At 35.8% G+C, this 27,952-nt stretch overlaps 1 protein-coding gene across 2 annotated transcripts; it reads right to left on the bottom strand.

The window, feature by feature from the left end:
• Positions 1-43: 43 nt before the first annotated feature.
• On the bottom strand, positions 44-27,952 carry LOC129271506 (prolyl 3-hydroxylase OGFOD1-like). Of its 2 annotated transcripts, XR_010295147.1 has the most exons (15): positions 27,640-27,843; positions 19,314-19,579; positions 17,225-17,373; positions 15,114-15,160; positions 14,503-14,603; positions 13,159-13,275; positions 11,884-11,975; positions 11,044-11,172; positions 9,949-10,062; positions 9,034-9,113; positions 5,522-5,889; positions 4,973-5,122; positions 4,210-4,268; positions 1,010-2,238; positions 44-494 (listed from the first exon to the last, which is right to left on the bottom strand). XR_010295147.1 is itself a non-coding variant. In XM_064106853.1 (14 exons), the coding sequence occupies exons 2-14, from the start codon at positions 19,531-19,533 to the stop codon at positions 2,065-2,067; spliced, it is 1,800 nt and encodes a 599-aa protein (XP_063962923.1). In that variant the 5' UTR covers positions 19,534-19,579; positions 27,640-27,952; the 3' UTR covers positions 585-2,064. The 2 variants fall into 2 exon arrangements, 1 of the variants encoding a protein (XP_063962923.1); XM_064106853.1 differs by lacking the exon at positions 44-494 and having other exon boundaries at positions 585-2,238; positions 27,640-27,952.

The raw sequence follows: 27,952 nt of genomic DNA, 5'->3' as shown, positions 1-27,952 counted from the left end.
TCAATTATTATTGATGAGAAAACAAACAAAGAAATCAGAACTTGAATGTATGTAGGTTTACTTGCATTTTATTAATGACAAGTGCTTCTCAGCTGCTTCTGGTTATGTCTGACCAACCTGTACTTCTTGGCACAAAGCTTATATACCAGTAAATCATGCAATGAAACATCTACAAGAATAAAAAAAAAGATTAATTCATTGTTAAAAGTTCGAATGAGGTAGAAGAGAAATTGCTTCAAAATACAAATGCAAACTGTCTAGGTCAGACTCTCATAATACATGTACGCAAAACATGATCGGTAATGGAACAAAGAGTGTTACAGTTTTGTGGTGTGAGGTTACATTTGTCAAATTTTCTGCCAATTTCACTCCAAGAGCATGTTTCTATGTAGTATAGTCTGCTTTCTGAATGCAGTTTTTATTATGGTTGACAAAAAGTTCAGTTCTTGCCCTTAAGATGTTTCACATAGAGTTAAGCCTTACTTAGAGTCATGCTTAAAGGTCAAGTCTACCCCAGGTCAAGTTCATCCCAGAAAAATGTTGACTTGAATTAAAGAAAAATCAAACAAGCATAACACTGAAAATTTCTCAAAACTCAAAATTTCTTTTGTTTTTTATTGTTTGAATCATACAATATTTCAATTTTTACAGATTTGACAATAATGACTGACTTGGCTGAACCATAAATAGTAATTCCCCATGTTCAGCAAGGAATAAAACTTTGTTATACAGGACAATGAGGAAAAAATTACAATATTTCATATTTCATGAAATAAAATACAAAAGAAATAGTGACGTCATCAGTCCCCTCATTTGCATACTGACCAGGATGTGCACATACGGTAACTGTTTTGTGAAATAAAGCGAAACTTTAAAATGTCATAACTTTCTTATTTTACATCCAATTTTAATGAAATTTTCAGTGTTATGCTCATTGGATTTGTCTCTTTCTATTAAAATCAACTTTTTGTTGGGGGTGGACTTGTCCTTTAAGCACCTTTGTGTAGGCCTAAATGACATCTAATGCATAATCTCATCCGTTGAGCATGATCTGAATAATGCGCATACTAAGTATTATATGTAACTGTACGCATCTGGCATTTAAAAATTTTAAGACATGCTTAACTTTTGAAATATACACTTCTGAACTAATTATGAATAATGGCTGATAATATTGTTCCTGTTAATGCTAGACTTTCATGCAGACACACTCGTAAATATAACTAAGTCAATGTATCGCCACCTGTGATTAAACAGCACACAATAATATCCACTTAGTGGTCCTAAATCGCTCTTCTTATCCATTCAAAAACATGAAAGAAATCCTAATATATATTTCAGTATAAACTTGATAAAACATTCCCACTCTGGAAACATGCATGGTCTTAATACGGTGGCCAAATAAAAACAGTTCCATGAAACAAAGTAAAACCAGTGTTTACCATTAAAGAGTGATGGACATTTTGTGGAAATTTGAATGGACTGTTTGTCAAATTATCCTTTTAGTGGCCGATAATCATGATCAGACGGAAAAGAGCCAGGAATAAGAAGGTATAAAAAATGAATAGGTTATCATATTCATTTTATGAATATTCATGAGTAATCTAAATCAAACATTGGTTACTTGTTCCTCCTGAGTTAAAATAATTTCCTATACATATTTTCAGAGAAGAAAAATATTAGTAGCTCAATGAAATATTGAGCAAGCAAAATCTTATTGGCTTACGGCCGATTGATAATGAAAACACTCCTTAGGTTTGGTTGCAATGATTTCACAAATACAAGGCATAAGATATAGCAATGTTAGCTAATAAAAGGCACTTAAACAGTTCTGAGGACCGTCATCACTCCCTCAACAGAAAAGGTACATTCATGTTTGCCACAAATAAAGAGTATTATCCGATCACTGCTCACAGAATGCTACCCATGTATGGAACATCAAGTAAAGCTCAGATAAAAGGTAGACTGGCCACTCTGAGAATAGCCACCACTCCCTCTGCTGTTTATGAACTTTCATCTCACATAAAAGAACAGTCCTCGTTGATTGCCGTTTCTAAAATGCCATTATTCGTAGTACACCAAATACAGCTCATAAAAGGCACTTTGGCTGTTAGTAGAGCTGGTATTACTCCCTCTGCTTGTTGTGTAGCTATGATTGATATGCTTAACAAACCTCAGTGTCTCCTTATCTCTGTAGACTAGTGACAGGGCATTGTCCTCGGGGAGTACACTCAGCAGCTGTAACAGAAAAAAAAAATGAAAACTTTCAATTCTCATTCTTAATCAAGTCCAAAGCCAAGGATAATTTCTGAACAGCTCTTTTCCCTGTTGTTCAATTGACATTACACATTGATGCCATCATGTCGCCACCTTAGAGGCTGTAGCCTTTGCCTTGAATGCAATGGTTACCTGCAGCTGGCGCACCTCTGACAATTTTGTTTACACATATTCATATGTCCTCTGAGGGAGGGCGCTTTGAGATTATGACATCACATGCATAAGGTCTATACAGTGCATCCCACAAAAAACGAAACCGAGATTTAGCGATGATTTATCATAACTTAATCATAAATACAATAGACAAATAACCTATCAATGTAAAGCTTAGAATCTCCTCTTTCATCTGATATTACTTAGATTATTCCTCATTCACGCATGAGTGAGCAAAAACAAATTGAAGAAAGGTTACCAAAAACTCATTTGGCAGGGGGTATCCGAATTTCAAAAAGAAATTCACATGCCTAAAAAGTTCAATATCTGCTCTTTTATTTGATACCTTAATCACAAAAAATGGTCAAGAAGAAAGTTATGGTCCCTCGAAACAATGCTTGTATTTACATAATTTCATTAAATAAACGTGTTTTCACCGGTTTCCCACAGAAGCTATCGCACGGTTAACAAAAGATTTAATGCATGGCTGATCGTCAACAAAACGGAGTGTCGAGTGAGTTTGAACGCTAGCCTGTAAAACCTCTTCATTTTATGAAATTAATGAAATTCAAGCCTTAATTCAAATAACCAGAACTTTGTTATTTCTTGACCATTTTCTAAAATTGAGGTATCAAATTAAAGAGCAGCAGGCATGAAAATTGGGTATGAAAAAAAAAGCTGAAAGGGTTTTGGAAATGTCGTTGACAAGACGGTGGGCAATCCGGTCGCTGCATGCCCGGCGCGCCGGATTGCCCCCAGCGATTGCAAGCACACCACCGCTGCACTGCATGCACACTGCGAAATACACGTGTAGAGTTGAGATGTGCTAGATAAGAGATTCCTGCGCAATCGTTGTAAAGGCCGAACGTCATATAACACGTAAGATATGCTAAAACATTTTAGCGCTAAAAATCGGAAATTAAAACGCGGATTTTAGGAGTAAAAAAAATGGATTTTTTTTTTTTTGTTTTTTTTGTTTTTTTTTTTTTTTTTTTTTTGGGGGGGGGGGGGGAAATTCAGCAAACAAAAAACGCGGAAATCCGCGGAAACGCGGAGAATTGTCATGCCTGGAGCAGATATTGAACTTTTTAAAAATGTGGTTTTCTTTTTGAAACCCAGACACAGCCTGCCAAATGAATTTTTGGTATCCCCTCTTCAAATTGTTTTTGCTCACTCATGCGTGAATGAGAAATAATCTAAGTAATTTTAGATGAAAGAGGAGATTCTAAGCTTTACAATGGTAGGCAATTTGTCTATTGTATTTGTAATTAAGTGAGGATATATCATCGATAAATCTCGGTTTCGTTTTTTGTGGGACGCACTGTATATGGTTATTATCAGAGTATAGAGGAAAATTACCTAAAACAGAAAATACACTATATCAATGCCTTCATTCCCAGCAAAAGATAAAATGAAATAGTAATTTAGATAGTCTAAAGCAATGGAACAAACACAATTTTCCTCAAAATAATCAGCCTAAATAAACTTGTAACAGATATATGAACTAATCTAACAACATAAAGTGAATATTTCATTCATTTATTAACCATTTCTCAGTTTCTCTTTGCAATTACGCAGAGTCTGCCTATTAAAGTCAATCTTCCTTAAGTGGAATATTCACCTGGCTATTTTCAGACCAGAATATGCAAACATACTTTAATCAAATCAAGTTGAATTTCACCTTTCTTCAAACAGATTTTGTGGTCCAAAGTGATTTGCCTTATCAAATGCAGATTTCTACTTTTCAATATCACATCAACTTTATAAATTCAATCTTACTTCTTCATCCTCTCCTTTGGCAATGTAGGAAACAAAACCTCCAGTGGTGGAACTCACACCTATATGAAAAGAAAGGATGAATATCATACAGAATTTGAATCATGCACTATGTATTAGTGGATTATGTAACAAATTTGACTGATTTTTCCTTGGTAAATGTTAATCTTGTTATACTTTTTAAGACAACTGATACCTCAATACCAATACACCATTTAGCTAGTTTACACACTTACACATTGGGGGAAACCCTCCCAAATTGTTCTCATTACTAGCTAGAGCATATTCATATGGACTCACAAAATAGGTTGAATCAATGTCTTAGGTATTTGCAATTAATAGTAAAAACTACCGGTAGTTATTTTGTAACAGATGGATGCATTTATCAATATAAATTCATTCAAAAATGTCCTATGCAGTAACAAGTTATCAACTGCAAGATTCGAAACTGATTTTTTTTGGGGGAGCCTGAAAATGACTTGAAATTGATAGCAAAGTTCATGTAAAATCTGTTCAAGTGATCAGTGGAGTTTACATGTATATGACACTAACTAAACTCATTTTCTAATAGTAATAATAAAAAAATGTTTCTGCAATTGCTCCATACAAGCTAGATCACAGTTTGCTTCCCCCCTCCCGGCACAGGTGACACAAAAAACCCAATAATGATAAAAATAACAAAAGGTTGATAAACTTCCTACCAAATGCCTGTACACTTTTAGGCCGAACTACAAATGGATTGAAGATGACCAACTCATACACTGACCTTTGGCATCGAAGAACACTGATGCATCGAGAGCGAACTCCGAACCCTCCGTATCTGTGTCATGCAGCAGTGTGTAGCAGCCATGAGACCACCTCCTAACCTCTGCCCGACATCGTGGAATGCTTGCCTGACCTTTCATCTTTATTACAACTGCAAATGGATGAAGAAGACAAAAATAATGGATGCTTCATTTGGACACATCTACCATATCAACTAATCTGCAGGTATTGACAAGTAACTTTGAGTCTTCAAATGCTGCGCTATTTTTCTGTATCAATATAGAATTGACAATGCTATAAATACTACTAGTGTCTTTTAATTTACTATTAATATACTGTAACATGCATTTATAAATTACGATATGTGCCTGCAACTATATATTTACCATATTGATCAGTTTTCAAAACTTTAAAAGCTTAATTTATTTTTTTCTATAATTCATGTACTCATATCATGCCCCCCCAAAAAAAAAATTGAACAGAATAAACTTGAATCATCATTATTATCATACAAGTGTTGAGAAACTGAATAATCGCTGTTTAAACATACCACCATCTGCCAAGTTGATATCATCCTTCTGACTGCTACCCTGTTCTTCATCCTTCATCTCATCTGATTGTTTCTCTCCGAGTCTAGTCTCTTCTCCTCTCCTGTCACCATCCTGAACGACCGTCATCGTGGCTGACTCGCTCTCATCCTCTTTACTTTGAAGCTTTTCACCAGTACCATTGACCATGTCTTCCTTCTTGTCCTCATCGTCCTCCTCTTCGTCATCGTCATCGCTGCAGGGTGCTTGGCTGTGGAGTCGGAGGGCGGTGAAGTTAGATAGGAGGAGGAACATCTGTTCGCTCTGCATCACACTCAAGCATTCGTGGATGACCGGCGGTAGTGAGGAGAGATCAGCTGATTTATAATGCCTGCAAGTTAAAACAAGCACATGTATTTGTATTATACCACATGTGCATGCAAAGTCAACTCTGCTTACAGGTGTATAAAATGATACAGTAGTATACTGTCTCATCATCATCAATGATGAGCCTGCTGATTTTTTCATTTTCTTGATTATTTGTTACCTGGGCCCCGTCTTACAAAAAACTTGCGATTGATCCGATTAACCACAACCATGGAAAGCCAGCAATGTCAACAAATAAAATGCATTTTTGTTCAAGATATTTCCTGGATATGTCGTGTATTCCTATTTCTATTCAATTTCTTGTGAATCTAGTGTGCTTTTCTTTGTTTAAAAAGAACATTGCGCAAATTACCTGAAGAAAAAAATCATGGCATTGATGGATTTCCATATAATTGAGGTTGATCGGATCTATCGTAACTCTTTGTAAGATGGGCCCCTGCTTTGACTACTGAACCTACAGTAATATGTGAATTGATTGATTACATTCTATGGATTCTAATGGACAACTTTTGTGGAGCTTTGTGTAGATTTCCCTCTGCTTCAAGTGTTTTTTTTTTCAGACTTGCCTGGAAGTTGTACACACATTACATCCTTTGGAAGCATATAGAGACGTTATACAAATAGCGAATAGGCATGAGTGTGATGGTGCGAGATTTCGCATGAGGTGAAAGAAAGATGCTCTATTCAACGAGGCGTTAGCTAACGCCTTGTTGAATAGAGCATCTCTTTCTTTCACCGAATGCAAAATCTCGCACCATTGCACGAATAAGAATATTCGCTATTTGTGTTGTACAATGCCTCGGAATTTAGCGAAAATGTGGAGAAAAAAAAAGAGTTTTTCCCTGCAGTAATCTATGAAAATGGAGCAAAAAATTGAAAGCGAAAAGCAAAATCACACAATCGCACATGACCTTGGCAGCATTGCGCATTTAGCCAGCAGGCTTATACGCGTATTGCGCCTTCATTTTTACTGAGCGCAATGAATTAAATCATATTGTGACATCACCTGCTAAAGCTGTGCAACGGTACATTTTGGATGGCACGTCTTGTGTGCAACGGTACGAATGTTTGACATTCAGCCTCTCATTTGTTCGCGTACAACAAGCTACACGTAAGTAGGCGTTGTACAATGTTCATTATGTGATATGCGCTATACAAGAACTGTCTATTGTTATCGTTGTTGTTGTTGTTATTATTATTATTATTATTATAGCTGTTTATAAAATATTGCATTTGAATGCAAAGTTGGATCTTCCAATTAAGTCAAATGGAGAAAGAGCTTCTCATCCTTACAAATCATGAAGTCAATATTTGAATGACAGGTACATTGTCTGTACACAGTCTGTCAAAGTACTTTGCACTTTGCTTCAACATATCAAAAGCTCATGTTTTAATCCTAATATACCATGCTATTCTGTTCAAGTTCAGCGGGTAGGGGAGAGAATCGGACTGAAGAACGTAAATAAATGTAACTGACAAGATTGCATGGTTGAATTTCACTTTTTTTTTTATTTAATCATGCATGAAATTAGAATACCATCCGTACTTGGGTGTTTTTTTTCAAGGTCAAGTTCACCCCAGAAAGAATGTTGATTTGAACAAAAAGAGAAAAATCAAACTAGCATAATGCTGAAAATTACATCAAAATCGGACGTAAATTAAGTTATGACATTTTAAAGTTTCACTTATTTTTCAAAAAACAGCAATATGCACAACTCAGTGATATGTAAACGAGGCAGTCGTTGATGTCCCTCACTCACTATTTCTTTTGTTTTTTATTGTTTGAATTATACAATATTCAATTTTTTTTTACAGATTTGACAATAAGGACCAACTTGACTGAAGCATATAAATGCTAATTCTACATGTTCGGGGAGGAATTAAGCGTTGTTTCACTTGACAATGAGAAAATTAGATTATTTCACATTTCATGTAATAAAAAACAAAATAGTGGGAAAATGACATCATCAGTCTCCTCATTTGCATACCGCCCAGGATATGCATATAACTGTTTTGTGGAATTAAGCAAAAGTTTAAAATGTCAAAATTTTCTTATTTACATCGAATTTTGATGAAATTTTCAGTGTAATGCCTGTTGAATTTTATCCTTATTCAAATCAACTTTTTGTTGGGGTGGACTTGTCCTTTAATCATGTGAAAGTGATGGCTGCACATATTTCATCAGGTAGTGGCAAGTATAGTATTTTGTATTTATCAAACAACTAACCATTTTAAAATGTAATTAATTGGATGAAAAAATGAAAATTAATCATTATACTTGTTTATATAGTGCCTAATACCTCTTTATCAGCAGTCTCTATCAAAACGTTTTTACAATAAATGAAGCATAATAACCCTGGCTTCAGCTGAGCTACTATTATGAACTTAAACAGAAAGACTGATGGGGAGGACAAAAGCGATCATGATGAAAACCTCCATTTGAAAAACACTATACCCCTGTTTCAATTCTCTTCTCCAAGTACGACAAACACTAACTGCCCCCAAGCAAGCAATTTAAGTATCAAAACACCTGTTTCTTGACCTCGGTCCGAAGATAACACAACAGCCTGGCATATACAGTCACAGCAGGGGGGCCACACACGATGGGATGCATGCGCAGCGCTGAGCGCGGTCCCTGCAAAGCATGCCGTCATTTTTATTCGCTTACTTTCCTTATTTCGAGGTCGATTTTCTTCGTTCGAAATTGAAAATGGACTAACATTGGATTTCTGAATACAATATGCCTTTGAAAACGTGATTAAATATCGAATACAATAATTTCATTCCGAAGGTCCTACTACAGGCAGAGAAGTCTTACATGTATGTAATAGCACAGCTGTTGTTTATCATTTCGTCCTTGGCTAAACGCTCATATACTGGCCTGTGGAGGTGAAATTGAGACAGCGGGGATTACCCCAGGATTACCTGGCCAAGCACGGTTGATAAGGGCTTGGAAATGATTTTGGGGATTTCCAAATGGAAAATGGGGTATAAAACCGCAGTTTGCAATCTGAACTGCGGTCTTTCTCCAAACGGGGGTTTGACGTAATGTCAACATTTAAACAAATATTTTCTGTACATGTGTATATAACTGCATACTTTATCATCATGAAGTATGGAATGAAAATATCATTGGTTGCTCAAGTACCTCTTATTAGCCGGGCCTCTCCTTTCCCACCTGATGTCAGGGCTCTGTAGCTGGGTAAGAACTGCTTCATACTTCTCTTTCTGATAAACAAAAACAAAACATAAGAAACATCATCTCTTAGAAAACAAATGATTGATTGATTGATTGGTGGGGAGTTTTTTTCCTGATTGCTAAGAAAGCATGAATGCTTGTAAGCAAACAACCAGAGGACCAACGGCTTAAGGTCCTCTCTGAAGGACCTGGTAGTGAGGATTACTGCCTTAATAAATGGCATTAGCGCACCAAGTGGGAATCGAACCCGGGTCACCGGAATACGAATCCCCCGCTCTACCAACTGAGCTATCGCACCTCCCTAATAAGAGGATGATAACAGTAATAAGGATATCAACAATAAGAATAACAAGGGTAATATCTAAATTCATTATTTTTTGTTCAATACATTTCTTTCTAGGTTTGCAAAGATGTACATACATAACATTTTTTTTTCTTGGAAGGATTTTGGGCCATTCTGGGATAAGGACAGTGGATAGATAATTAAAGGTTTACACATAAGTGACAATGCAATGGTAATATACAGTTTTGTACACCTGCCAAATTCATATCATAGAAGTTGTGGAATTCAACTTGAATATCAATTCTTGACTCTCGACAGATGGCTGTTGGCGAGTCAGACCAGTGCAGCGTACAATTGACTAAACCAATACACTTACAATTTATTGTTAGCTTGCTTGCACACAACTTGAAATATATCTACTTTTACTAAAATTTGATTACCATTTTTCTGCTCGTACAAACCTTCCTAAATACCACACTAGATCTCCTCCTCCCCCCCCCCCATTATTCTAATAAATGTGACCAAAAAATGAAATTCGAAATTTCACTTAAATTACAATTTCATTCATAACAACTATTTACCTCAAAGAACCTTGAAAGCTGTATTTCAGATTCATCAGAGAATGTATCTTGGACCTCACTCTGGTTCCCTAGATCCATGTAACTCTCATTGATCCAATCGTAGAATAAAGACTCCTGATAAATAAGATTCAAAATTCAAGATTTTATTCATTCCATGTGATAAAAAGATACAAATTTACATTCATGTACAAATTTACAAGATGTAAATTTAAGGGCCGTCTGCACCAGCCCGAGTTTTCAAATTAGCATGCTCTTTCTGATCCGGCAAATTATCCCGATCTGAACAATCTCGAGATTATTTGTAATGGAGTCGCAATTATCGTGCTAGTTCGCTATTTCCAAGTTATCCCGCTAATTCGTAGGTGCAGACGCACGGCGTCAGACCATAATGCATCGATGCCTCGCTCGAACAGGAATCGCTCTTCTTGCGATGGTGGAGACGGGGTTTCTTGAATCTCGAGATTAATCGCGAAGAGGGCCGATCGGGCTAAAATTTCGAGATTGAGCAAACTCGGGCTGGTGTAGCACCGCTTTTATATACAATACAATTTATACAAACACAAAATGGCATTGACTTCACCTTAAAAAAGAATTACACAATCAAATAATCACACAATAGAAATACATCATGATTGATTTTGTTTTTCATCTAACCTTACACCTAGTTATTCATCAAAATCACAGCCAGTCCTTCCCATTTCAAAGCTTCCACAACAATTAGGAAAATTTCAGCTCAGCAGATCTTTTGGGGGTGAAATATTTCAAAGTGACTGCTAATCATAATTTGTTAGATGAATATTTCAAACGCAAACTCAAACCAGCTTGTTTTCCTTTTGATTGCTGATGACAATTTTATTAGTTATTAATTCCTATATTTCGCATTCCAACATGTCAAGAAAGCATGTACACCTACACACTTGAAAATAAACTAATTTATATTGAAATGCTCTCTGAGCATGTGGTTATCACAGCACTTCAAGACCAGACTAATTGGGAATGACGAATATAGGACAGCTGGGGGCAATGAAGGTCCCTCAATTTTTCAGAGGTATAGTATTTGAAGGGCTGAATTACTGGAACTATAATTGGACCTACCTGTGTATCGACATGTGGAGTAAGACTACATCTTGGTTCTAGGTATGGAGCTGGTCTTGGCACGGTAGGACCATGGAACCATCCACTCACCGAGAGACGACACTTGTCTGGATTCAGGATCTCAGAAACCTGGAAGGGCATGTCATGAAACAAATAGCCATTGAATTCCACTGAAAACCGTTATAAGCTACGGAAATCCTTGCATCTGCTTGGCTGATAACAATTTAGTCAGTGAAAGTCACTGACAAGGGGATTCATGAAACTCTCTCTATGAAATATAAAAGACAATGATTTGAGAGAATTAAAATTCCTTAAATACTTCATTATTTGATATACAGCCTTGACATATTACAGTATGATCATTTGTATTACAATAAATTCCTGTAGAGTAATGGAATTATGGGTTTAGAAGAATATCATATTACACAAACATATTCAATGTGGAAATGTCATTTCCAAAATCAAATTGGACACTCTTTTGTGATTTCCATTTCTGTATAGCTTTAGACATAATATGTAGTATGCCCAGGCCAACAGATCAGAGCCCCCATCTTACTTAGAGTTGCAAATTGATCTGATCAACCACAACTATACAAAGCCAGCAATTTCAACATCTAAAATACATATTTATTTGAAATATTTTCTAGATATAATTCATATTCACACATCTGTTGTTTTCTTAAAAATTCAGTGTGCTTCTCTTTGCTTTATACTGTGGTAATTTCCTGTAGAAAAAATAATGGAATTGATGGAATTCCACATATATGTAGTCAAGGTTGAATGGATCAATCGCAACTCTTTGTAAAGACGGGGGCCTTGTAATACACAATAAATACTTACCTGATGAAAGGACTTGGGTGTCACTTCAAAGAAAACAAAGTTGTTCCATTCTGGTACAAGTGACTTCACTACTGACTTGGGCTGTCCATGATCTGATACACATAAAGGGAATATATTAATACATTTCATTTCATTTATTGGTTTCTGCAACACTTTTTCATAAACACATTAACAAAGAAAATACAATAATAATATACGTATAACTGACAATCAAAACATTGAACATAATTGCATTTTCTATTAATATATATCGATTGTTAGGTTGCCACTATAAGCTAAGCTTGACTGCGTGGCAACCCCAGAAAACAATAATTGTTATTCATCCAACATATCTTAACGTAAGGGTGCAGGTGCAAAATGACGGGGGGGGGGGCGCTTGGTCCTCACAATGTATGTTTTATTTTGATTCTTGGTTTTTTTTTCTTGTTTTGGAAATTATGTGTTTCATTAAAGAGAAAGAGCAATTTTAAAATTAACTCTGTGAATATTTATTCAATAATAATGTTTTAATACCTTTTTTAAAGGGAGAAATGAATCTTAACTGTTTGAGTGAATCTGGCAATGTATTCCATATGTCAGGCCCATAATATCTAAGTGTTTTATGTGCTAATAGTGTTCTAGGATTGTCTAAGTGAATATTCTGACAAGTCCGTGTTGGGTATGAATGTAAGTTGCTATTATATGAAAAGAAATCGGTAAACACAGGAGGAAGCAGTTTGTAATGATATTTATACATATAAAATAGCTATTTGTATAGTATTTATATCATATATCTTATACGCTTTTAGACGATAAAAAAGTGGATCAGTGTGTGAAAGATATGTTGATTTTGTGCAGATCCTAACAGCTTCCTCTTGTAATAAAAGTAAATGTTCAAGGTTAGTGGAACAAGTCTACAGTATACATGTAGTGACCATCCAAGGGGAACAAAAAAGTGTCCTTCATAGACTAGTGACTGCGTAAGACAGGTTCTTATATCTGCCTCCAGGGGAATCAGTGGAAAAATCGGTGGAAAAATTAACAAAAACTTTCAAAGGCTACTACTTGCACAAGATAAAATTTGCTACACTGTAGAGATAACATTGGAACCTATTTGGAGATATTCCAATTTTTTTTTTCTGAGGTAAAATTTAAAAAAGGGTATGCTGTGCAAAGTTTGTATCTAGGAGGGACACTCAGAAATTATAGTTGTGACTGTTCATACAATTTACATCTGTATGAAAAACATATAGCTGGGATCTCGGAAAGAGACTTTCTTTATCAAAACAATCTTACCATCCATATCAAATAGATCCAAGAGCCCACCATCTTTCTTAGTCCATTTGGGCACGAGATAAAGAATGAATGCGACTCTTCTTCCTTCTAATTCATCATCATGGCATAGAAGCACATCTGTATTTAAAGGAAACAGAGGGGGATAGTGTTACGAATAAACTTGATAGTATCCTATTAAAGTTTATATCAACATACCATTATCATGTAATTAGAATTAAGATTTCACTCTTCGGAACATGACAAAGGGACTGTTTCCATGGTTACGGAAAACGATTGGCATTGGTATGGACAAGGAAGGTGTGCGAAGCGGGACGTGTATAAAAAGAGAGTTATCGGTGTGTTGGAAGGAGAGAGACGTTTTTTCATTTATCGGGTGAAACTTCGTTGTTCTTTTCAACCTTGTATGATTTTGACCAGAGATGAAAGTTATTTTGATATTAGCTGAACCGAATTGCATTTTGACTTAAATTATATGATTGCTTTAGTGTAATATTTTCGTGAGTGTGAAGTAGAGATAATTCACTGTCATAACAAAAGACATACTATGTATGTGTTCACCCAGGTGTACGGACATCGTATCTCAGATGATTTTGGGATGTCTTTTTTAGTGCCGTGATAGTCTACTGGTCAATTAAATGGCTCCTACATGTCCAACTTCTATATCTCAAAGAAAGAAACCATAATGCCTGGTAAAAAGGATAATCATCATTGATTTGATAATGCTGTTATGGCACCCATTTTTTTTTTCATTCTTCAACTGATTTTATTGGATCTACCTCCTAAGCAGTGATATCACATTCCTGACAACATACTTTCAGTGGAAACTAGGCGGAAATATTTGTGGCATACAGTACTTCATCACAATGGACATCGAGTTGTATATCATAGTGTAAGTTTCGTATACTGCATGAGCATGCATCACATCAAGTCAAAACAAAAGAATGAACAAAATATCATTCTGAAAAGTAATCATCCAATCAAAACTCACAGTAAGTCTCCAAACATGTATGTATACAATAAGTCAAAATAATCACCTGGGCTCAGAGCATTGATTTAAAGAAAATACCCCCCCCCCCTCTAAATCTGATTTGGGCCCAGTTATAGCTCTTGACCTAGGTGGTATCAAATGTAATAAGAATGTGTGACTGTTAAACTTTGTATCTCAAAATTAAACAGAATTGAGGACAGCATGGAAGAAAAATCTCTATATGGATTAGTGTACTGGTAGACCATACAGGGTTGTCAACAACGTATTCCTATTACAGCTCATTCTGAGCTACTCTAAAAAATTATTACATTTTGAGATCCATGGTTTCAACAGACCAGTGGCAATATGTGACTTACCTGTGTAATTGTATTTGGAGCATGTGAGATCAAACTTGTTCGAGAATGGAATCCCAGTCACTTCTCTTAACCAGCTGAGAAAATCTTCATACAGTAGTTTCCTAGAGCGAAGGAAAAACAAAATCAGAGAAAAATTGAAACCTAATGCAAAGTTTTCTAAAATAGTAGGATGGAGCATGGTTTTTTCACAAAATACTAGCTTATATGTAAACCTAAAAATTACTTTAGCATAATTCTCCAAGCACTCTACAATAATGCAACAGAATCAGTGTCTTCATTCCTGTTGTGATCAATGGTTTAAACAAATTCCCAAAACGTGTATGTTAACCCTGAAAGGACTGGGCTATTTGAGATGTATTGAGGACTGAGGGGGGGCATGATGGCTCCCCTTTCTGATCTCGGCTGCTGTTCATGCGATTACGCCAAAATTTGGCACGCACATTCTTCTGAAAGTCATATTGTTTAAAAACACTAAATAAATAATGTTACTTCATTTAATCCCATTTCAGGTATTACTATACTTTGGAATAACTTCAACTTTCATTTATTAAGTCCAAAATTATACAAATTTGAAATCAAATAGCATCATTGAATTGTGTAGCCTTACTTACTTCAGTGCTGAAATATAACTAGATGAATAATTCTGGAGTGCACCAGACTAAAATAAAAGAAGACAGAAAGAGAAAAAGCCTGAAATTGTAATGTCAAGGTACATTTTGTAATTACAGTAATGTTCAGAGTAATACATTGGTATGGGACCTATTTGAAGTCAGGTTACAGCTGATCCTACTATCAAGAAGCGCAGACAGGAAACACTCCCCAAGAGGGCTGTAAATTAATTCAAATCAACAAGCTGTCACTGACAGACAGGAGAAATCATGTGCGCTACTCATATAATCGTGTTTTGCCCGTCCCAAAATCAACAATAAGTCACCAGGGTAGGTTCTCTGCAAGTAGCCAAAATAGTAATTTGGTCTCCAAAAAGCAGAAACTATAACATTAATAGCTCAAAGAAAGAAAAAATTCTCCATAATATTACTGTAAAAAAATGACAGTAAAATAGACAAGAAGCAAGAGTTTTTTTCCACTATTTTTTTAGACGCAGTTCTTGGGAGGTTTCACTGAGATTGCACAGTGAACACATCTTATGCTTGAATGAGTGAGCCCTAATGTCATACCTTTTTTAATCCTTATTCTTTGAAGTTTGCACTGAATTTCGTCTACATTCCATCAAGTACCTCAGACCTGCCAACCTCTATGAATGAACAAGTGGAATGCCTCTGGCCGTCTCACCTGCATCACGCGATTCAATATAGCAGCAGTGCTGATTTTGAAAACTACTATAACTCGCACAAGATGTTCAGTGATACTTGGTTACTCTTATTTCCACGTTTTATGAACTAGACCAATACACTTATAGAGATATGATGGCAATTCAACAAATACCCCCAACGTGGCCAAAGTTCTTTGACCTTACATGACCTTTGACCTTGATCATGTGACCTGAAACTCGCACAGGATGTTCAGTGATACTTGATTACTATTATGTCCAAGTTTTATGAACTAGACCAACACACTTTCAAATTTATGGCTGTAATTCAACAAATACCCCAATTTGGCCAAAGTTCATTGACCCTAAATGACCTTTGACCTTGATCATGTGACCTGAAACTTGCACAGGATGTTCAGTAATACTTGATTACTATTATGTCCAAGTTTCATGAATCAGATCCATAAACTTTCAAAGTTATGATGGTAATTCAACAGATACCCCCAATTCGGCCAAAGTTCATTGACCCTAAATGACCTTTGACCTTGGTCATGTGACGTGAAACTCATGCAGGATGTTCAGTGATACTTGATTAACCTTATGTATAAGTTTCATGAACTAGGTCCATATATTTTCTAAGTTATGATGACATTTCAAAAACTTAACCTTAGGTTAAGATTTTGATGTTGATTCCCCAACATGGTCTAAGTTCATTGACCCTAAATGACCTTTGACCTTGGTCATGTGACATGAAACTCAGGCAGGATGTTCAGTAATACTTGATTAACCTTATGGCCAAGTTTCATGAACTAGGTCCATATACTTTCTAAGTTATGCTGTCATTTCAAAAACTTAACCTCAGGTTAAGATTTGGTGTTGACGCCGCCGCCGCCGTCGGAGCCGCCGCCGTCGGAAAAGCGGCGCCTATAGTCTCACTCTGCTATGCAGGTGAGACAAAAACTGTATTCTGTGATTAAAAAAACTGTATTTTTCCCCCAAAAAGTGTATTTCATAATAAAATGCTTGGCGCACTCGCTCATCGCGGCGCTCAAGCTGCATGCAAGCTAAAATGCGCACTGCTCTTGCAGATGAAAAAAAAACATTAAAACATGTGTAATCTTCACACTGGTTTTAACAAAATGATTGAAAAAAAAAGTTACCTGAAATTACATTGATCTATTAACCATATTTGTGTACGTTTTATGAAATAGAGACATATAGAGATTATTTTTCTCAATAAATTACGATTTAGTAAAAAAATAAATTAAAAAAACGTACTAAATACGGCTAAAACGTACTGGTTGGCAGGTCTGGTACCTGTGTGGGTTATTGCTGATCAAGTTTGATGATTTTTATATATTATTTGAAAGCTCAGGATTGGGCAACCTTTTCTTAGTTTGGGGGTGGCTGGTCACAAATATTCTAATTTCATTTAGGAAAGTTGCTCTCTACCTGTTGAAACTTGTAAAGGTCATTTGATTTGCTGTTGAAATCAAGCTCCAGCAGTTCCGTCTTCAGTCCCTTTAAGAAAGTTTCATCTTTTACAAAGTTTGGTAGAACACAGCAGGTAAATGGGTTGGTGATCACAGCTGCCTCAGTGGCTGGATATACATGAAACATCAAAAAAATGAAAATATGAAATAAAATAAGGGTTTCTGGGCTTTTTAACATTTGTTTTTTGTATCAGATATTGAAATCAATATCATTACACTCGTAAAAATGTTGGGCAACATACTGTCCACACACAATTTGTTAAAATTTTATCTGGGTAGTTTTAAACCAATGTGTGCATGGGTGAAAACCACAAAGTAGTGGTTGAAAACTACCCATAGTTGGATAATTTTTTTTAACCAATTGTTGTGGGGACAGTATGTTGCCCAACATTTTAAGAGTGTATGATTTCACTCCATTAAACAAATTAGGGTCAAAGATGGTGTCAAGAATACTACCCCGTACTACAAGTTTCACAAATATCAGTGCACGACACTGGCACTGGTCCGACGGTCCCAGACCAGTAAAAATTGTTGTTGGGAAAGTAACTTTTAAGAAATACTCAGATTTACTGGTCCAACATGACCAGTAAAAATATATCAAACTGATACAAATGATCTTTTCTCCTCTTTTGTAAATTATAAAAATGGCTCTCCAAAATTGAGAAATTGCTCTCATGAATTATGTTGTGAGTGTGTACTGTTAATTTGTATTTGAAGGGGGGGGGGGGATAAAATCAATAGACGACAGCATAATAATTTTTAATGTTTTTATTTATTTTGGGGGACCAGTAAATTTTAGGTTCAGACCAGTAAAAAGTTGAAAATCTGGGTATCTACTGGTCCGACATGAATAGGTTGGACCAGTATAAAAAGTGTTAGTGTGGAGCCCTGCAAACATGCAATTAACCACTGGTAACGTGCCAGCGATATTCTAGATTTACTAAACAAAACCAACATCACAGAAAGAAATAAGAACAAAATGGTGTGTATCAAGCTATAACAAGTTTTTAATGCCTACCTATGCTACCAGAAAACCAAATTTGCTATTTCACCTGCTTTAAGTCTTTTTGAGAACACCTACCTACATGTGTGTACTTACCAAGTCACAAAATTATAATTTCCAATTTCATATTGTTTTGTAAATTTCTAGTAATTATATTATGAAAAGTTCATGTTCTGCATCAAATTTTACTTGTTTTGTTTATATTTTGATATTATTTTTTTGGTTCTTATTGTAGCCTTGCTTATTATTAGTGGCGCTAGTACATCCTCAGACAAAGCCTGGGGATAGAAGGTAAGGCTACATGTAGCTCCTTCCAAGTTTTGTCAGGTCAGAATATTCTGGCATCACTGCATAATATCAAAGATACTACAAGGGGAAGGTCGGACAGTACATAGACAGCGCAATGAAACGCTCGGGAAGAGTGCCCTATAGCGTTAAGTAACAACCCTTTTTACCTTTGCATATCGCGATATGGTTGTGTACAAAACATATGAGAAAAATGGTGAAGGGGCTGAATGAATAAACAATTTTTACATTTTAGAATTTTTATTATTCATTTTTTTTTTAAAAATCAAAGATGAATATATTTCAGAGGTTTCTGGGTAATAAAAGGTGGGATTATTGCCATGCACCTCCCTTGAGCACTCTCCAAAATCCCCTCTCTCATTTCCCCCATATGTTTCATACACAGTCGCGTGCTAATGTGCGAAGATTATACTCAACGCTAGTGGGAGCCCTACCCAATGAGCATTTATCGAGGGTTTCGAAAAATCACCGAAGTGTCCGATCTTCCCCTTGTAGTATCTTTGATAATATCGCAAAGGGTTTGAAATTAGGGTCCATTACATTTGCTCCGGTGACAACTCTCCGCTATACATTTCATACAGTAATCGAATGACTAATTTCAACCCTAGATTTAACCTTATACTCTACCCTAAACCTAATATAAAACCCTATTGCAACCCTGATGCTAACTCTACATCTTGAGACGCCAAAGCCTGGAGCAATAGTTGTGGAAGCCAATGTCGTGTCCCCCATAAAATACCTATGTGAGTGGCTTCTACTCCATCATTGAAGACTGCTCTGATACAGTCCTTGAAGCTCTTCTCCATGTATTTATCGTTGATCTCAACGGGATGGGAAAGCGCCCTCACTGCTCCATTTGTCTTCTGCTTCTTCTTACAAGGAAGACTCTCATGACTCTGTGCTTCTGGCTGGCCTTCATCCGAGAGGTCTCGTTTGCTGTTCGTGTCTAGCTCGCTCATGGTGGACAGAAAATCTATTAAAGTAGGATTTGTGTGACCAAAGTACCTGATAACATAAGAAAAAATAACTCAAATAAATTATCTTAACTGGGCTATTTCATGGCCAGGTTTCTTCTGAGGGGGGGGGGGGGGCTAATTGACCCCCCCCTTTAAATCTCTGTCACTGGTATAAGAACCGAACAACATTTTTCATCCAACAAGTTGCCAGATCTACCCACTTTCCTTGATTGGGTGAGAAGCAATGTTACTGTGGTAAGTGTCAGATAAAACAGAACTTGTTGGGTAATACTTCCGACCAGTTTTTTCATATAACGTTCCGATTAAAGAAGAAAATACTATAAAAGGGATTTTTTTTTTAATTGAAACTTTAGTACCAATTCCAATACTGGCCATCTCCATCTCTAACACTTGCAATGTGAACTACCCTGTCTGAGTCAAGTCTATGCAACATAAAAACACACACTCAAATAATAAGTCTTCAAAATATCACTTCCATTTTAATAAAATTGATTTGAAGATCTGTTTTTTATAAAATAGGATTTATTCACTTTTTTTTCACTAGCTGTAATCATTATGCCACTGTCCGAAATACTAAAAAAAAGAAATTATAGAATGACAAAATGGCACATGAAAAAAAGGTGGAGATGGGGACAAAAAGTGGCAAAAAGAAGTGGGAAATGGAATAACCCAAAAGCGAAATTCGAAAATGAAGAAAATGGACAATGAAAAGAAAGAGAAGAATTTACTATCACGATTGGGCTGCCGTGGATTGTAAAAAAAAGAACGGCAAGAAAGGAGGATTGCGTATATAGCGTTGTGTCATTATAAGCTTACTTTGTGCAATAACAGTCGCAATCAAGACAAACAAGAGTGTCGCTATAAAGGCAAGCACATATTTCGCCCGCCTTTAACATGGAAAATTGAGTTATTGGTCAAGCAAGAAAAGTGAAAGGTGGCGACTTCGCCTTTGACCTACTGAACTCAAAATTGATAGGCTTCCTGTGATCCATGCTACGTATCATACATACCAAATTATATGAGCCTAGGTCAAGTTAAACTGAAGTTATTGCGTTTACAAGGAAAAGTTAATGGACGGACAGGCAGACACCGAGCGTGATACCATAATACGTCCCGACCCATTGCCGGGCGGGCGACGCGTATGAAAATAACCTGGCGCCATCCCCGATAAAATGCATCAGAGTGCAATCGAATGGCCCCCAAATAGTTTAAAGGTGATATATCAGTGTGGCTTGCCGTAAAAGCATTTTCTCTTAATGCCAACAGTGGCGGGTGGCGTGCAAAGAAGATCATGTCTACGTAGGACATGTCTGGAGGTGTCTTTCCAAGGACCATTCTTCGTATCACCCAAATCGGCTTTGTGAAACAGTTGAGCAATATCTCGTTCTTACGTAGAGCGGTTCTACCAAAGGCAAAGACCATATCATGAAACAGGCTCCTGAAAGTGACTGTGGCCTAGGTTATTTCTATGAATCATATAGCCTATATAGGCCCTATTTCTCTCAAATTTTTAATGAGATTTTTGGCACACTTACACATACAGACATAAGAATATAATAATAAGGAACGTAATTAACTTCATTTTTTATGAAATGAAGAAAAAAAACATGATGAATCTTTACTTAAGTTAATTTGTTAGGTGCACAGACATAGGGGCCCTTTTTATTTTAATTCCAACTCTGTCCCTGAGGGCCTGACTTAAACTTTAATCTTCTTACATCTGACTCACTGTCTTAGACTTAGTTAAACTTTAAGAAAACAGAAATAAATCAATTTAATAAAATGAATAAATAAATAATATAAATAAATAAGTAAATAAATAAATAACATTACTAGTTTTAGAATACCTAAGCTGTATTGCATGCCAAGACTTAAGAGAAAGACAAAATTCATTTCAATTTTCATTTCAGAAATCCACCCAAAGGCCACTCACACGTATTGCCCTAACTAACCTCGCACCACGAACCGCGTGTGGCAGTGAATTTCTAACTAGTCATGCTAGTGGGTCGCGCGTGCTGGGATCTCACTTCTTGGGTCCACAACACACGACTTCTATGGCTTGAATTTTCGGCATACTCGTGATATAGGCCCCGCTCGAGAAAAAAATTGTAATCGATCATACCTCAATATCTAGGTTGCTAACTTCAGCTCACTATATATACTCGTGATATAGGCCCCGCTGCTGTGTTGAATGGCTTAGAATGTCCGTTTGCGGGGCCTGTTTCACGAGTATAGTACTATAACCGTTATATAGGCCCCGCACTACGGCACTTCAGACACTCCAACACAGTAGCGGGGCCTATATCACGAGTATATATTAAGGCTTGCATCCTAAAATAGTCGCGAAACTGGCCCCGTCCAATGCGCTTTTCCCAGCATTCGCACGTGTGTGGGGCTCGGATGACGGCTATAGTAGTATACTCGTTATCGAGGCCCCTTACACTGTTATATAATGGAAAATAACGTGGTCGTGGGGCTTGTTTCCCCGCGGCCGGTGAAAATTATCATGGGCGGCGCTGGATGGGGGGGGGGGGCCTCCAATTTATTTTCCAAATAAACAAGGAAAGAATTTCTTGGGCGGCGCTGTAGGGGGCGGGGGATACGAGGGGCTCCAATTTATTTTCCAAATAAACAATTAAGGAGAATAATTATTTACTTCTTCAGAAATTCATTTGTGGATTTATTTATATTTATTTATTGTATTATTTGATTTATTTGTTTTCAGTTTTTTCTTTCTTTTGTGATGTAGAGAGTCAGAGGTACCATTCGTTTTTAATTAGTTTTATGTGTAAAATTTCATTTATTTATTTATCAATATATATATTTTAATTGATTAATTAATGTATTTATATTTATTCATTAATCATTTAATTAATTTGTTTTCATTTTCTTCTTTTGTGATAGAGAGAGTCAGAGTTATTCGTTTTTAATTCTTTTTATTTGTGGAAGTTCATTTGATTTATTTATCAATCTATTTTAATTGTTTTATTAATGTATTAATTAGTTTTATGTGTTACATTTCATTTATTTATTCATCAATCTATTTTAATTGATTGATTAATGTATTTAATTTAAATTATTTGTTTTCAGTTTTGTTCTTTTGTGATATAGAGAGTCAGATCGAGTTATCATTTGTTTCTTGGAAAATAAATTAGAGCCCCCCCCCCAGCATTTCATTTTAATTATATTTTTTGCGGGGAGGGAGGAGTCATCAATAATCAAATTACATAGTTCTTGTTTATGATTTTTCCCCAATATTTCACTTGACGTAATGCTGCGATTGAATCCATTTATTCATTCATGTATCATATATCTATTTATAATCACCTGGATGTAAGTATTAATTTTTTTTAAATCGGCTTTCTTCTCTTATTCAATATTGAATCACTCATCTGGCTTCCTGTGTATATCAATTTGGTTTTTTCCCATTCCTTTCATAAATGCCTCCTCCCCCCCCCTCCCCACTTTTCATCCATTTAAGTTCGAAAAAAGAAAACGAATAGGTATATTCATTCGGGGAAGATTTATTAATTTTTTTTTGGTCAATTTCATTATTGCTTGAGGGATATCTACACTATAATTAAATTAATCTATATTGTACTAAGACTTATCCCCCGGCCCCCACAATTGGGGATAGGCCTATCATTATGTATATCATTCATTTTGCGTATAAAAGTAGGCCCTACTTTCAAAGTACGTTTTTTTTTTACCTTAATAATCTTTTGTTTTTTAAAAAGCCTACAATACCGTTCATTGATATGCCGGTATTTCTTCAGCTAACCTATTTTCCCCTCCTGCATTCATTTTAAAACCTAAAGGGATGGTCCGGGTTAAAAGTATTTATAGCTTAATAAATAGAATAGAATTCACTGAGCATAATGCCGAAAATTTCATCAAAAAAAATATTGATTGATCGTCATTTCATTAATTCACCTTTCAAATACAAGTATTGCTTTTTTTTCTTCGCCTATATGGTATTCATTTATTTACTAATTCATACACCCTCGCCCCCCCCCCCCCCCCCCCGATGTATCGTTTTTATTAAAAGATTTAATAATTTCGGGAAGAAAAGTGTCTTAATGTGTTCTTATAATTTATTTTTATGCACAAATTATTCTACTATTTCCCTTTCTGTGATATTTTATTTCAGGAGTTTAATGTGTCCCCCAGATCCGAGATTTCGTAGCGGGGGGGGGGGGGGGGGCGCCAATTTGAGAAGACAGTTGGTGGTGCAGAGGTCTGTCTGGTTGAATGCGTCAGGAAAAAAAATATACACACAGGTATTTTAAAGGTGCGGGGATATACAGGCTGGTCGGCCCGCTGGTCGGACACATTGCCATTCATGAAATCCATAGTCGGCCAGTCAATGAGGAAGAGGTAAAAGTGTTTTTTTTTTTTTTTTTTTTTGGGGGGGGGGGCCGGGGGGTGTGCTATGAAAGTTTATGTACATTTTACTTTAATTTTTACCAACAAGATATGCCTACCATGATTATACGGCCGAACCAAACGAGATAACTGTGAACATTTTTTTAAAATTATAATCAAAATATGTCAAAAGCTATGAATGGAGCACACTAAACTCTCTTTAACCCTAAACAGCAAACGTTTATTTAATATTTAATTACTAAACTGAAAATGGGAAAAGGACTGTACAGTGACGCATGAACAGGATATGAAAGAGGAGCGCGAACTGAATTTGTTTTCACGCTTGAAAAAAGGATGCGAATGCGATTGAAGTTCGAGATGAATTTTGTTGATATATATCGACACGAAAATGGTATGTTTTTAAGCACTGCTGACATGTAGGAGTGAGAGAGAGAGGGGGGGGGGTGAATCTTGTTCAACACTTTACTTCATCTGTAAATATCATTATTTTACATTGATTTACATGTAGTTTAATTACCACTCACATAGTATCCTGTTGCTAGGCGACATCCAACAATTCTATAGGCGCTGTTTGTCATGCAGTTGCATCGTACATAATTATTACTTAGTTGACAGTGAGGTCACGAATCGTGGCATGTTCTGAGATTGTTTTTTATATATAAAAACACAAAAAAATAGAATGAGAAATCAGATAAAGCACAGAAGTATTTCTAATTTTATTTTTCTGTTTTTTATATACAAATGCCAAATCACAACACGTTATTCTCGTTGTGAATTCATTTTTGTGTTTTCAAAAACCAAACTAAGGGGGCTGATTTCCGTTTTCGCTTCTACATGATTGGTACAGAAAAACAAATTATCCGTTAGTACCTTGATTGTGCAGGTTACTGGGCAAGTGAAAGTGACATTCACAATTCATTGATCTTAGCAAGTCATTCATTACACAAATGAGTAGAGTACTATTTCATATAATAAACACTAATTAAAGTATGAGAATGGCAATATTTGATGAGAGAATATCGAACTTCTTAACCGAAATGCGTGACAAAAAAATATACATTTTCATAAACCTTTAGGTTAAGAATATTTTTCCTATGTTTCTGCTTTAATTATCATCAACTCTGCGTCAGGGTAAACTGCATGCCCCCTTTAAGGGTAGGCCTATCGTGTCATTTGATAAACAACATCTTTTCCCAAAACAGTGCAAACATGTACGCAGTACTGCATGAATATATGAATAAACCAGGAAATGAATAAGTAAGTGAAACAATACGAAGGAGAACTTGAAATAGTAATGCATTAGGCAATCTCTCTCTCTCTCTCTCTCTCTTTCTAACGTTTCACGTATTGGCTTCAATGAGGTAACAAAATATATTTTGTTATATAATAATATATGGTATACAGAGAGATCAAATCCATAAGCGAAAAAAGAGAAATCAACGATAATGGTTGCAATGGTCTAACATCAAATAAAACAAAAAGTTTAATACAAACAAATACATACATGTAAATTGTTTGATTTAAAGGACAAATCCACCCCAACAAAAAAGTTGATTTGAATAAAAAGAGGAAAATCGAACGATCATAACGCTAAAAATGTCATCAAAGTCAGATAAAATAAGAAAGTTATAACATTTTGAAGTTTAGTTTAATTTGAAATAATAGTTATATATGCACATCCAGGTCGGTATGCAAATGAGGAAACTGATGACGCCATCCACTCACAATTTCTTCAGTATTGTACTATATGAAATATGATATTTTCTCATTTTCTTCTCATTGTCAAGTGAAACAATTCCTGAACATATGGTTCATTCACGTTGGCCCTTATTGTAAAATCTGTGAAAAATGAAATATTGTATAATTCAAACAATACAAAAAAGAAATAGCGAGGCCGGAACTGTATCATTTGCATGCAAATGAGTTGTGCATATATATATCACTTTTTTGTGAAAAATAAGCGAAACTTTAAAATATCACAACTTTCTTATTTTACATCCGATTTAGATGAATTTCAAGCGTTAGGCTAGTTTGATATTTATCTATTTATTCAAATCAACATTTTGTTATGGTGTGAACTTGACCTTTAAACAAAATATAAATTCCTTTTATGTAACGAAAAAAAAAGGTTATAACACCCTTCAACTACGACTAATTCAAAAAAGGTAAACAATAATTTTAAATTAAGATTATATATCTATACTTTCTTGAAATTGTCAAAGTCATTCATGCCTGAATGATCGAGGAATCTTCTGAGGATACCAGATGAAAGAGAAGATTACAAAGAGTGCCGTCTTCATTTTGTATAGCCATTATAACTTACAGAATGAATAAAATAAATGAAAAATAAATGAAATGTATGACCCTGTATCAACATAAGACCTCAGATAACAAAAAGGTGAAAATATAACAAATTAATAAATAGATAATAAATAAATAAATGAACTTTCACACATAAAATGAATTAAAAACGAATGATACCTCTGACGCTCTATATCACAAAAGAAAAAAAAAACTGAAAACAAATAAATTAAATGATTAATGAATAAATATAAATACATTAAATCAATTAAAATATATAGATGGATAAATAAATAAATGAAATGTAACACATAAAACTAATTAATACATTAATAAAACAATTAAAATAGATTGATAAATAAATCAAATGAACTTCCACAAATAAAAAGAATTAAAAACGAATAATTCTGACTCTCTCTATCACAAAAGAAGAAAATGAAAACAAATTAATTAAATGATTAATGAATAAATATAAATACATTAATTAATCAATTAAAATATATATATTGATAAATAAATAAATGAAATTTTACACATAAAACTAATTAAAAAGGAATGGTACCTCTGACTCTCTACATCACAAAAGAAAAAAAAAACTGAAAACAAATAAATCAAATAATATAATAAATATAAATAAATCCACAAATGAATTTCTGAAGAAGTAAATAATTATTCTCCTTAATTGTTTATTTGGAAAATAAATTGAAGCCCCTCCCCCGCCCCCTACAGCGCCGCCCAAGAAATTCTTTCCTTGTTTATTTGGAAAATAAATTGGAGGCCCCCCCCCCCTCCAGCGCCGCCCATGATAATTTTCACCGGCCGCGGGGAAACGAGCCCCACGACCACGTTATTTTCCATTATATAACAGTGTAAGGGGCCTCGATAACGAGTATACTACTATAGCCGTCATCCGAGCCCCACACACGAGCGAATGCTGGGAAAAGCGCATTGGACGGGGCCAGTTTCGCGACTATTTTAGGATGCAAGCCTTAATATATACTCGTGATATAGGCCCCGCTACTGTGTTGGAGTGTCTGAAGTGCCGTAGTTGCGGGGCCTATATAACGGTTATAGTACTATACTCGTGAAACAGGCCCCGCAAACGGACATTCTAAGCCATTCAACACAGCAGCGGGGCCTATATCACGAGTATATATAGTGAGCTGAAGTTAGCAACCTAGATATTGAGGTAGTATAATCGATTACAAGTTTTTCTCGAGCGGGGCCTATATCACGAGTATGCCGAATTTTCTGTGCGCGGCGGCATGTAATGAACCCTTGGGTGCCCAAAGGCCCAACCAATCCGATCCAAGGCAAGAGTTTCCATCACTAATCACTATATACGGGACTACGCTGCGGTGAAAAAAAAAATCCTGAGACGTTGATCTTGGCCTCACTTACCCGGTAAAAGCACGATTTCGAGGCTAGCGTACCGTACCGTCAAGGTACCGATTCTCCCGATTCTCTCGAACAATAGGATTTTTTTAGAGTTGGAATGAGCACAAGATCCCAGTCCAGACACGATCAAAAAGATATACGGTACCACCAACCACAATTAAGTGCACATGTAGTCGCTCTACTTTGACCACTCAGCTCACACATATCGTAATTAGCTCCTGTTAAATTCGAACGACTGCATCACAAAATTGTGACAAACAATGTTGGATACGCCTGCATAAAAATTACATGCACCGGGAATATAGATGATATCCTA

Source organism: Lytechinus pictus, chromosome 11 (genome assembly GCF_037042905.1).
Source record: "Lytechinus pictus isolate F3 Inbred chromosome 11, Lp3.0, whole genome shotgun sequence".
Classification (NCBI taxonomy): Eukaryota; Metazoa; Echinodermata; class Echinoidea; order Temnopleuroida; family Toxopneustidae; genus Lytechinus; species Lytechinus pictus.
The sequence above is the reverse complement of the archived record's forward strand: the minus strand, read 5'-3'. Positions and strand labels throughout refer to the sequence as shown.

What these genes read in the sequence shown, in the direction of transcription:
- LOC129271506 (XM_064106853.1), bottom strand. Translation starts at nt 19,533, where the DNA reads ATGAGCGAGCTAGACACGAACAGCAAACGAGACCTCTCGGATGAAGGC. An exon ending in CTCCAAATACAATTACACAG is followed by an intron (nt 13,276 to 14,502) that starts GTAAGTCACATA and finishes CTTTAAATACAG; the next exon opens with ATGTGCTTCTATGCCATGAT. An exon ending in CACCCAAGTCCTTTCATCAG is followed by an intron (nt 11,173 to 11,883) that starts GTAAGTATTTAT and finishes ATGCCCTTCCAG; the next exon opens with GTTTCTGAGATCCTGAATCC.